The 13058-nt window shown below is 46.9% G+C and overlaps 1 protein-coding gene across 5 annotated transcripts in view; it reads right to left on the bottom strand.

The window, feature by feature from the left end:
- The window catches only part of lrch2 (leucine-rich repeats and calponin homology (CH) domain containing 2), a 178683-nt gene that overhangs the window by 42292 nt on the left and 123333 nt on the right, over positions 1–13058 (bottom strand). For 3 of the 5 annotated variants that reach the window (XM_038775965.1, XM_038775960.1, XM_038775962.1), the window contains one exon: positions 8624–8672. In XM_038775965.1, the coding sequence (XP_038631893.1) occupies positions 8624–8672 (49 nt within the window). The remainder of the gene's footprint in view (positions 1–8623; positions 8673–13058) is intronic. The other 2 variants (XM_038775961.1, XM_038775964.1) reach the window with 1 other exon arrangement.

Below are 13058 nucleotides of genomic sequence, written 5' to 3'. Positions count from 1 at the left end.
AGAAAGTCCACGGCACTGGTCTTGACATCAGCCTCATGTGGTCATACACTGTACTGCAGCGATAATTTACCCAGGGAGAAAATGGGGAACAAGGTCAGGCGCTCATCGGGGATCATTTTTGGAGAGCTTTTGGGGACCCATTTTACATCATCCCGCAACCCATCCGTGGGTTGCAACCCCAACTTTGAAAAACACTGCATTAAGGGGTATTAATTCTGTAATATTCAGTTGCTTTTATAAGGCCACGAAGCAGTCCATACCAAGTACTTTAAAGAAACCCAAGTTTATTTACCGACTATTATATACATCCCAATGGGTTGCTTGCTGGTACCAAACTGGCTGGGTTTATATACCAGACCATTGTTTAGACCATTCCTTTGTTTCGAGGTCTCCCGCCCCTTAATGGGGGAACTCATATTCTGCAAGGTTCAGGGGAAGTTAATTGTTCCCATCCTTAAGATACTTGCGGATTATAACATCCCCCCACAAAGTCCGAAGAATCCTCCAACATTCATGGGGAAGGAAGGCATTAAACTCTCTTTGCGCCGAGTTGGACATCGTGCACTCAAGGTGCCGGATTGGGCGGCGTGAACCTGGAGGGCACAAAGCCACTGTGGTTGCTCCACCTTGACTCCCAATTGGAGATTACCGATGCTCGAGTTTCCATTTCCGAATCAATGTCTATGACCTCAGCCATCTCTGAGTCTTGACGCTCTTGGGGCCCCATAAAAGGACTGATGCGGCATCAGAGTCGGCTGGAGAATTTCTTCTCGGTAACGAGGAAACCTTTGAAGAATTGGTTGCCTGTACTGATCAAGGTGCTTTTGCATGATCTGATCCTGGACCTACTTGATAAGAAACTGGCCCTGTCGGGCGTAGGATAGTCCTAGAGACCCACTGGGTGGTGTCTGCAAAGTTTTGAATATACACCTGGTACAAAGCATCTGGGCAGTCAATATGAACGGGGCAACGCCTTTGCACCTCCAGGTTGTGGCGCACGTTCGCACCTATGCCAGAAAAATTATACTAAAGCAGGTCTAAAGCCTACGCCCCATCAGCATTTCAGCCTAGCCACCACGGTCACTGCGAATGGGGTGCTCTTGTAGCAAAATTACAAACGTGCCATACCATTGAACCTGATGACGTCCTCTGGAGGCCTCTTTTGAATGTCTGTACTAAACCATTAGAAGCCGGGTGGTACAGACAGAACTCCTTAACATGAAAGAGATTCCGTTGTCTGTAACAAGCAATTTAGAGATGCGATGTGGGCAAAACAACAATCGCAACTTCTCAATGTTTGCCCGGGAGCTGGTCGCTGCCATCCTGTGGACCTCCAGCCGTTTTGAATGGGCATCAATTAATAGGAGGAATATTGAACTGGCAAAGTCGGTATACAATCGTGCCTGTACAGTCCAAGGGTGAAGGGGCACAGCTGATGGGATTTTCTGGTGTTTGACAGACAGAACATTGCTAGGCCAGTTTCTCAATGTCTGTGTCCAGGCCCAGCCACCAGACGTAACAGCGCAGCAACATCTTCATTTTGGACACCCCTGGATGTCCTTTGTGGAGGTTCTTCAATATCAACTCCTGGCCTTTGTTCGGAATAAGAACGCCTGTACGGCACAGCAGTACACCGTCCTCTACACTAAATTCGGAAAGTTTTGACGAAAATGCCCTCAACCTGCCTGGTAACTGCCAAAGTTGACCTCCATAATCACACAATGTGTCGAACCTTTGCGAGAATCAGGTCTGTCCGAGTCCATTCACGGAGTCGAGATGCCTTGACAGGCAAAGAAGACATGCATGAAGTTTAGTCCGCCTTAGGGAGCAATGTAGGGCGAGGCAGTAAAGGCAAACGGTTCAGTGCATTGACATTCTCTATTTGGGTCCCCAGCCAATGCTCGAAAGCATATTCGTAGGTGGCCAACAGCAGGGTCAAGAGCTAGGTCCTCCTGAAGGCAATAGGTGGAATCACCTTGACCTCAAGTAGACCAAGTAAAGCCTTGCGGTCCGCAATAGTGAAATGGTGGCCATAAATGCACGTGGATTTTCACTGCATAGACCATTGCCAGATCCTCTTTTTTGATCTGCACTTATTTCCATTCTGCCGCAGCCAGCGTCTGAGAGGTGAAAGCAATCGGACACTCCCCGCCATTCTCCATCTGGTGTGACAGGACGGCCCAAATATTGTAAGGTGATGCACGGAAGTGATGAGTAAGGGTTTGACGGGATCGTAGTGGGTCAGTAACCCGGAAGACGGTAACTGCAAAAAAGCAGCTTCCTACTGCTCTCCACACCCACACTTGATTTTTCTTCAAAAGGAGATATAAGGGGCCAACATGGTGGTAGGTTTCGGGATACACGTGCTGTAATAGCTAACAAGTCCTAAAATTAACAAATTTCTCCAGATGCACTTGTTCAGTTGCTCCCATGACCAGCTCGTCATGCCAATAAACAGCCACTCATGCCAAGCCTCTCAGGATGTTCTCCATTACTTGTTGAAATGGCACAGGCAGGCAGCATGGTGGCACAGTGGTTAGCACTGCTGCTTCACGGCTCCGAGGTCCCAGATTCGATCCCAGCTCTGGGCCACTGTTGCTGTGGAATTTGCAAATTCTTCCTGTGTATGCGTGGGTTTCACCCCCACAACCTAAAGATGTGCAGGGTAGGTGGATTGGCCACTCTAAATTTCCCCTTAATTGGAAAAGATGAATTGGATACTCTAAATTTAAAAAGAATAGCACAGGCAAAGGACACCGTGAAAGACAGCCGGGTGTACTCATACAGTCCTCTGTGTTTATTTATTGTAATATATTTCCTGGAGGCCACATCCAACTCAAGCTGTAAATACACGTGGCTCATATCGAAATGAACATAAATGAACATTTACCCATCAACTTTGCTTAAAGATCTTCAGTGCAGGGCATGGGGTAAAGAATGAACCTTGAAGTATTCACAGGGAACTGATAGTCCCCGCATAACCGGCCTGTCTAGTCTGGTTTTAAATCGGCACCGCCCAATCCACAAACATACGTGCCTGATAATACCCAGATTCTCAAACTGACTGAGTTCAGTTTCTTCTCTTTCCAACAACGCATAGGGGACTGGGTGCTCGGAAATACCAAGGTTGGGCTCCTGAGTCAACATGAATTAGCGCTACAGCCCCTTTTGTCTTCCCAGTTAGGGTTGAAATACCTTGGAGTAATTGTCCCAACACTTCGCTTAAGGACCCCATCCAGAGGATGCGTTGCCAATTTAGCTGTAAATGGCTCAATCAAATTTGGCCCAACAAGCCTGACCACAATAAGCGGGAGGCTAGGCATGCCGATTGGTAACCATAAACCACCAGTCATGGCAATACCTGCAATGTCTAATGTCGAACCAGTGTAAGAGACTAACATAGCCCTGGTATTGTTCAGGTCCAAATTCTGTATTCCCTGTTTAATGTGGTTGCATGTACTCTGCCCCACAACGGAAATAGCGTGTCAGTGTCCAGTTCTACGTCCAGCAAATGCCCGTTCACCTGCACCACAATCCTTATGGAAGCCATCTGGACCACCGCCACGCAATGTAACTGCATGTAGTCATCTTCTTCAGGCTCATCCAGGTGGAAGATAGGGGCTCCAGGCTGATGCATACCTTTACCGAGGTGCCTGGATCTCTGGTTGGGATGTGATCTGTGCTCTCTCCTTTATAGTGCTCAGGGCACAATAGTGGTCTGGGGAGGGGTCCCGCACCGGGAGGGGGCATGCCCCAAAACGTTGTATTTCATGCACTCTTGCTCTTTGCTTTCCAGGGACAGTAAAATTTGTATTGCTTATTTTAGATTCAGGGACTGGGTGGCTGCATTGTTAATGCCACACACTAAACGGTCTCAGTATTTTCTGCAGGGCAGTGCCTTATTTGCAAAACTCAGCAACCTTTTGCATAGTGGACAAATACTCGGCGACGGACTCACCTGGGGTCCTCTCTGTACTTGCTTATATTCTGACAGTCACTGTTAACTCCCTCTAACTGTGATCAGCCTCTAGCTGCACAGCTGAAGGCTACTGGTAATAAGGAATTGGCCTGTTGCTTATGAGAGCACTTCACAGCACTCAAGTGGATTCTCGTGGGTACATGTGCTACGTCTCAGATGATGATTATTGCATCACATTTCAATTAAACCTTGAAATCTGAACTGTTTGCATGACCTGTAGAAACGTCAGCACCTGAGTGGCAGCAGCCAATAATCAAACACTCAAAGCTAGGCTTCAGCACTTGGGATATCCCAGCGACCAAAGGGTGAGCATGTGGATCAGGGGAGGGTGTCTGAGCACTGTCCTCAGAGTGTTCCCGGCAATGGTCTGGGGTCTAGGGGCCCCTGCTGTGGCCGGGGGAGTGTGTGTAGAGCATGATTTTCCAGGACAACCAGCTTGGTGGATGGCACTCAGAGAAAGCGGGAGGGACATGCAAGGGTGGGGAGACTTGGGGGATTTGAAGGTCTCATGGTGGAAGCCCTAACTGAATGTTGGTCATTTTTCTTCTTGTTCCTGGCAGATGTAGCAATATATCTGATTAAGTCAGTCCCGCAGAGGCAGCCCCCGCAGTGCTGGGGGCTGCCCAGGTTGCCAGAGAAGGCAACAGGGTCGATGCAAGCAGGAGGTGGCACCCCATGTGCAGGAGACCGCTGTTCACTCTGAAGACCTGGAAGCCCATCAGGCAAAGGAAAGAAGCAGAGGGGGACTTCGACGACAGTTCAAGGTGCACAGATGTCCGGTCTTTTGAGGACATGATGGATAGCATGTGCCACAGGAGTCTCTGTCTCAACAAAGAGGTAGTGTGGCACACGTGCCACGTCCTTGAGGATTTGGCACCCTATGGAGGAGAAAGACCACTCACTCCCAGTGGTCATGAAGGTCACCACAGCCCTGAACTTCTCTGCCACTGATTCATTCCAGGGCTCAAGTGGGGATATTGTGCGTCATTTCACAAGCTACAGCCCAGAAGTGTATCCGTGAGATGAGGGATGCCCTGTATGCCCGGGCATCTGGCGACATCAAATTTGAGCTGGATCAAGTCCACCACAATGCCGGGCTGTGTAACATCAGCTCAGCGGGCCAGTGTCAACACTGTCAGCGGTCAATATACAAGGCAGAAGAGTGATGATAACTTGCTGTGTGGAAAGCTCAGGTGCTCCTCAGTTTATTCCAAAGTCTGGCTCCTATATTTCTGCTGACAGCGAACTCACACCCATCCTCTGAACAGGGCCCCGAGTGTCTCCGTGGGATTGAGAGCAGCTGGAATGAGCTCCAGAGGCTTCGGAGTCATCTAGTTTTGTCAGCCCGGGCAATTCCCCATTGCCTGCACCATGCTATTGATGCCCTCAGCAATGCTCCTCAGTGACTGGGCCATGCTATGCAGCGCCGCTTCAATGTCCTTCTGCATCTGGGATACGTCCGTCAGCCATTGAGACATGATGTCGTGGCCCTCAGCCATGGTCAGAACCGCCTGAGCCACACCTCGTCAGCTATCACACTACGCTGACCTCGTGCTCCAGGCTTTCCACTGCTGTCGCCACCAATCTCCTGCGCCCATAGCGTTTGGGACTCCTCCAATCGGCTATGCACTCGTCAGAACTTCGATGACAGCCCCCTCTGAATGTCACCGTCGTGTCCGAGCATCTGCATCAGCTCTGGGATCACCGTCCAGAGGCTCGGCATCTGACTGGGACCCCGCTGGGTCCTGGAATCCAGCAGATCTCCGATTGCTGACTCCCTTAGATGTGACTGCCTCTACCCGAGGTGCATCAGCAACCGTGTGATACTGACCAGATTGTGCCCCAGAGGCCTATCCACTAATGTTGCCCACTGAGATGGTGCGTCTGCACTGGTAGAAGTGACAGCTGTGATGTCTCGATAGCGGTATCTTCGACGCTCTCCATGTTATGCCACTGTTTCCTGGGGATCTTTTACTCAGATTGTTTATTAAACCTATCTCATTGCACATTACCAGACCCAAAATAGCCTGATCCCTGTTTGGATCCATAACATATAATTCTAGAAAACGGTCAAGAATACACGCTTATGGAGGCATGTGGGGGAGATGGGGGGGGGGGTCTGTCTGGGCGCCAATCTGCGACAACCATCGGTTTGCCCCCGGCAGTATGGATGGGGGATTCAGAGTATGGTGGTGAGTGGGGGCAGGAAGGGTGGGTGATATGTTCCTGGAAGGGAGCTTCGTGAGTTTGAGGAGCTTGGACGAGAAATTTGGGTTGGTAAGGGGAAATGATTTTAGATACCTACAGTTGCGGGACTTTGTTCGTAGACAGGTCCCATCTTTCCCACGCCTCCCGCCAATGGGGATCCTCGACAGAATAGTCTCTAGGAGGGAAGAAGGGGAGGGCAGAGTCTCGGGTATATATAAGGTGCTCATGAGGGAGGAAGGGTCCCAGACAGAGGAACTGAAACTTAAATGGGAGGAGGAGCTAGGCAGGGAAATGGAGGATGGGCTGTGGGCAGAGGCCCTGAGTAGGGTACATTCGACCGCGGCATGTGCCAGGCTCGGGCTGATCCAATTTAAGGTCGTTCACCGGGCCCATATGACGGTGGCTCGGATGAGCAAATTCTTTGGGATAGAGGACAAATGCGCTAGGTGTGCGGGAGGACCAGCGAACCATGTTCACATGTTTTGGGCATGCCCTAAGCTGAGGGGGTACTGAGAGGGATTTGCGGGGGTCATGTCCCAGGTGCTAAAAACAAGGGTGGTGATGAGTCCAGGGGTGGCAATTTGTGGGGTTTCGGAAGACCCGGGAGTCCAGGGGTAGAAAGAGGCCGATGTGTTGGCCTTTGCTTCCCTGATAGCCCGGCGACGAATATTATTGGCGTGGAGGGACTCAAAGCCCCCGAAGACTGAGTGGTGGCTTGCGGACATGTCGAGTTTCCTGGGGATGGAAAAAATTAAGTTCGCCTTGAGGGGATCTGTGCAGGGGTTCACCCAGAGGTGGCAACCATTTATTGACTTCTTTGCGGGAGAGTGAGCGTCAGCAGGGGGGGTGGGGGGGGGGGGGGGGCAGAGTAGAGTAGGAGGGAAAATATGGCGGGTAGTACCGATGGGAGGGGAGCGGGCTTGTGCAATATGTTACGATGGAAGTATTGAAAGTACGTGGATGTTTGCACATTTTTGCCTTTTTTTGCTTTCTTTCTGATGATGTCTGTAACTGTTTATAAAGCCAAAAACTACCTCAATAAAATTATTTATTAAAAAAAAATATACACGCTTATGAATTATTCCTCATGGCTACCTCGGCCAATTTGATTTTACTAATTCACATGAAGATTAAGGTCCCCATGATTAGTGTATTGCCATTTTTACATATCCTCGTTATCGCCTGATTTATTTTCAGTCCTGCAATATAGCTACTGTTAGGGGGGCTGTAGACTCCCACCGTTGTCATCTTCTCCTGGTTATTTCTCACTTCCACCCATATGGATCTCAGATCTCCTGATCCGAGATTATTCTTTGCTATCATACTTATTCCAATTCTTAGCAACAAAGCTACCTCACCACCCTTTCCTTCCTGCCGGTCCTTAGAAATTGGCAAAACCCTGGAATGTTTAGTTTCAAGCTTTGATCTCCCAGTAACTACATCTTACAATAACAACACAATTCTACCCATTCGTTGTACAATTATGGAATTTACATTGCAGAAGGAGGCCATTCGGCCCATCGAGCCTGCACCAGTCCTTGGAAAGAGCACCCTAAGCCCACGCCTCCACCCTATCCCCATAACCCAACTAAACCTTTTGGACACAGAAGAAATTTAGTGTGACCACTCCATCTAACCTGCACATCTTTGGACTTTGAGAGCAAACTGGAGCACCACACAGACAAGGCAAGAAAGTCAGTGTGTGTGGAGTCTGTACGTTCTCCCTGTTTCTGCGTGGGTGTCCTCCGGGTGCTCCGGTTTCCTCCCACAAGTCCTGAAAACCGTGCTGTTAGGTAATTTGGACATTCTGAATTCTCCCTCTGTGTACCCGAACGGGTGCCAGAATGTGATGACTAGGGGCTTTTCACTGTTACTTCATTGCAGGTGTTAATGTAAGCCTACTTGTGACAATAAAGATTTATTATTAAACTGCGAACTCCATACAGTCACCCGAGGCCGGAAGCGAGTTAACCACATTCTGTGCCTTTCCTTCATTTATTTTGTGTTGAATACAATGTGCATTTAAGGAAAGACCCATTAATTTAGCCATTTTACCATGTTTCCCCTTTTGTCCCTACTTGCTGCTGCTTTTTATGTTTGTACATTCTGTCCCTTACTATCACACTCTGGGTATCATTACCTAAAACGTCATTTTGCTATGCTGCCATATTCTTTTGTTTTGAAAGCCAACGTATACTCTCTCCAGAACTATACCTCCGCTCTATTTATTTTAAAGCCCAAAATCCAACAGGTATTTAAAAGTCTTTGACCATGTCATTTCAACAATACACCCAGACACAGGTACACAGGGAACTCAGCTAAAGACTCGGGGTCAACCTCAACCAAAACTGAAGCAGACCAAACAGAAATGGAAAAACATTTTTGAATTAGATTTACTGAAACAATACATGGAAAAATAATGCTAAAGGCTATTACCCGACATCTGTATGGAGATCCTGGTGACGTTACTTTATCTGCTGACCTACTGGAAGAAAAGACAAAATTAAGTTTTGCAACAGAAGTGGACCCAGTGCACAAGATGACCGTATTTTTCCAGCTCCAAAAATTATGTTTTTGCATGCACTCAGCATACAAGTAACTGCCCTGCCGCCAGCCTCCTGCTTTTCAACTATGATATGCTTTCCCGGGCTAGTCATTCAATTTTGCACGCATGTTTTATTTACCGGAAAGGAATGAAGCAGATGTTACGGGCTGCATAGAGTTTAAGACATGCCCACTCTTTGCATCAGGTGCCGGTGACAAGAATTTCACGGGCTTTAAAACTCTTAACTGTGGTTAAAAGTATCCTTGCACAGTTAATTTATTCAACAAACTGTCACATTAATTTAATAAGAATTAACTTTTTTTCACATTTCAAAATGAGGCTGGTGGTTCACTTTTATACTTGGCATATAAGTCAATCCCAACTTTTGGAGGAATTTTTCAAGGCTTCAACAGTTGACGTATATGCCAACATCTGTGGTAATTACTGTCAACACTTGCATTTGTAACATAAAATACACAAAAACCATATACATTAAAGCCAATAAATCTTGGTGCTTCCACTTCATAATAAAATCATGGGTACCCCAGCAATGACACCAAGATAATAAATGCTCTCTCTCTGACATTCAGAACAGATTGATCAAAATGCAAAGAAATCAGTGCTCAAGGATGAAGCTCAACATTCTTACCCAAAAAGGTGTTGGGCAATACAAATGCAAGCCATTACCTAGGTTGGCAAGGTCAGATAGAAACAGGTCCCTTTGAAAGTAATTGTTTGACATAGAATCATACATAGAAAATAGAAGGAGTAGGTTCTTCGGGTCTAGTCCGCCGCCATTCATTACGGTCATGGCTGATCATTAAATTTAATACCCTGATCCCACCTTCCCATATCCCTCGATCTCTTTAGCTCCAAGAGCTATATCTAATTTTTTCTTGAAATCATACGTTTTGGCCTCAACTACTTTCTGTAGTAGTGACTTCCAGATTACCTGCCACACTCTGGGTGAAGAAATTTCTTTCACCTCAGTCCTAAAAGGTTTACCCCTTATCCTCAAACTATGACCCCTAGTTCTTTTAAAAATATAATTTTTTCCAAACACAATCAGTAACATTCAGATACAACAACCCAATATAAACAGGATTCAAAGAGTTGGCCAATTTGCCCCTTTTCTCCTGTAAACTACCCCAACATCCCTTTCCTCCCCACCTGCTGCCGACAAATAGATCTTCAAATAAGGACATAAAATCCCTCTTTGACCCCCTGAGAGCGAACATTATCCACTCCAACCTTAAAAATTTATACAAATCCCCCAACCACACCGAGGCTCCTGGCGGCGCTGCCAACCTCGAACTCAGTAAGATTCGCAATCGGGCAGAGAGGCAAAGACCACTTCATCAGTCCCCTTCCCTTGCAGCAGATCCGGCAAGTCCAAAACCCCAAAATTGACCCCCAAAGGGAATCCTCACCCCCACTATCTCTGACAAGGTCTCAGAAACCACTGCCCAGAAACCGCCCAACTTTGTGCACCCCCAGAGCATACGAGTATGGTTCACCGGCCATCTCACACATCTCTTGCACACATCCTCCACCACCGGGAAAACCCACTCATACAGACCAGTCATAATAGCCCTATGCACCACCTTGAACTGTACAAGCCTCATCCTACCACAAGATGAGGTTGAATTGATCTGGTGCATTATTTCACTCCAGGCCCCGCCACACAAGCTCAATCCCCAGATCACTACAAGACGTTTGGGAGGGGCAAGCTCCCTCCACCCCCCTCCTCCTCTCTCACCCCCAACCGCCGCCCTTTCTGCAAAAATGTCCTCTGAATCTTAGGTGTTTTGCCTGCCAAAACAAATTCAAAAATGAATTTATACATTCTTTTGAAAAAAAACCTTTGGAAGGAAAATTGTACGGGACTGAAAAATAAAGAAAACGTTCGTTTTTAATGGTCTGTACCCTCCCCGCCAGGAACGGGAGTGCATCCCACCTCTTCAAATCTCCTTTGACTCTCCCTCTACTAGACTGGCCAGTTTCCATTTATGCATTGTGGGCCAATCGTGGGCCACCTGAACACCCAGATACCAAAACATTATCCTGGCCACCTTGAATGGCAGAACTCACAAATTCACACTCCTCCCCTGGGCATGCACTGGAAATACCTCACTTTGCCACGTTCAGTTTATACCTAGAAAATTCACCAAATTTCCCCAGAAGATCCATTATTTTCCCCATGCACCCCAGAGTTTGAAATGTATAACAATAAATCATCCGCATACAATGACCCCTATGCTCCCTACCTCCCCTCATGATGCACTTCCACTCTCAAATCCCATACCGGAATCACCAAGAGCTCACTAGCCAATGAGGACAATGGGGCTGTGTTCCCCTAAAAAATTCCAAATTCATCACGTTCATCTTCACACGCGCCATGGGAGATGCATACAGCAATCGCATCCATGAAACTACCTTCGGTCCAAACCCAGACCGCCTCAGTACATTGAACAGGTACCACCTTCTATTCAGTCAAATGCTTTCACTGCATCCACTGATATGATAACCTCTGGCACTCTGCCCCTTGATGGGGGTCATTATCACATTCAACAGCCTCCTTATGTTGCTTGGCAACTGCTGCCCATTAACTAACTCTGTCTGGTCCTCTGAGGCCACCTCAGAGACACACTCTTCCAACAACCTCGCCAGCACCTCCACCAATATCTTCACACCCATATGCAGTAGGGAGATGGGTCTGTAAGACCCACACAGTTGGGTCTTTATCATTCTTTGGGATCAATGATATGGAAGCAACTCCCCCATCGCCAACAACTCATCATACATATCCAGGAGATGAGATGCCAACTTTCCCAAAAACTGTTCAGAAAATTCTACAAGAAAGCCATCTGGCTCCAGTGGTCTATCTATTGCCCTCACAATTGAATCCCCTATGACTCATACATTTCTATGCCTTTTGCTCCTCTCCTATGCAGAAGATCCAAATGTGATGTTACGAATTTGGCAGCTGTTAACTCCTGAGAGGCCATTCTCCTCAACAGCACCCAAAGCGGTATATTTGTTTTATAGGGGAATAGCCACAGGAGATGCCTGCACTGCCTGCCTAGTGGACACCCATTCCTTTCCTTAAAATAAATAGTACCCAATTCTTTTTTTCCCCCAATTAAGGGCCAACGTAGCGTGGCCAACCCACCTACCCTGCACATCTTTGGGTTGTGGGGGTGAGACACACAGACACGGGAAGAATGTGCAAAAGCCACACGGACCGTGACCTGGGACCGGTATCAAACCCGGGTCCTCGGCATCGTCAGGTAGCAGTGCTAACCACTGCGCCACCGTGCTGCCCTGCCCACCCATTCCTTTCCTGCCTGTGAAGTCTGAGCCTGCAGAATGACCGTCGGCAGAGGACGGAACAATCAGCGTGTTTCTAATCTAACCCCATTTCAACGTTTCTTTGTTGCACAGTTAACATTGTATTCAAGTTTGTATCCAATTGCCTCTTGAATGTGGCATCGTCATTTCCCAGGATATCAAAACTGTATTTTACACAGCATTTTTATTTTTGGCAAGCATTGTGCTGACAAAAGCCTGGGCTGGTTCCTTTGGGAAATTTAATATTTTCTTATTTCAGACGCATGAGATCAACACTGAACATTCCCGGGTATTCCCAGTCACTACCATATGCATAGATAAAATTGCCCAACTTCACAAGAACAATTATCAGTAAACCCAAGGTTCTTTGCGGTAGTCTTCCTGAGGTACCACTATCTCTTGTTTTGCACACCTGATGTGTTATTAAAAAATGGTATGCTAAACAAAAATCGCTTTCAATGTCTTGAATAGACTGTAATCTCAGTTAAACCAAATGCTTTTCTTAAGATTTTAATTGACAGGTTACTTGCTTTTCCATTGTCTTTTATACGACAATGTTTCATTGTGAGGTTCTAACTCCTCGAAATTACTTGCATAAACTGCATGAAAGTCCATATTATCTGAAAGGTTAACAATCTCATTATCAGCTGGATTTAAACCCACAAACATCATGCACATTCTGGCTACATCTTGCATCAAACTGAATGTAATATTGATGGTTGGACTTTATCCCAAGCCTCATGTAAACGCATGATGTTGAAACTTGTCTCTTGGCTTATCCTCTCCATCAATTGTGTGAATCAGCTGGTCTGGGCTACGTGTTCATTAGGTAAAATGCCTCGAATATAGCAATTGCACTTTCAACCAAAAAATTGTAAATTTGTCTTCTTGAACCACTAAACTTTCTTTGAAAGATTCATGAATTAGAAGCATCAGTTCTATTATCACCTTGCACAAGGAGGTCGAAGCACATCA

This window comes from Scyliorhinus canicula, chromosome 17 (genome assembly GCF_902713615.1).
Source record: "Scyliorhinus canicula chromosome 17, sScyCan1.1, whole genome shotgun sequence".
Taxonomy (NCBI): domain Eukaryota; kingdom Metazoa; phylum Chordata; class Chondrichthyes; order Carcharhiniformes; family Scyliorhinidae; genus Scyliorhinus; species Scyliorhinus canicula.
Note: the sequence above shows the minus strand (reverse complement) of the source record. Positions and strands in the feature narration are given on the sequence as shown.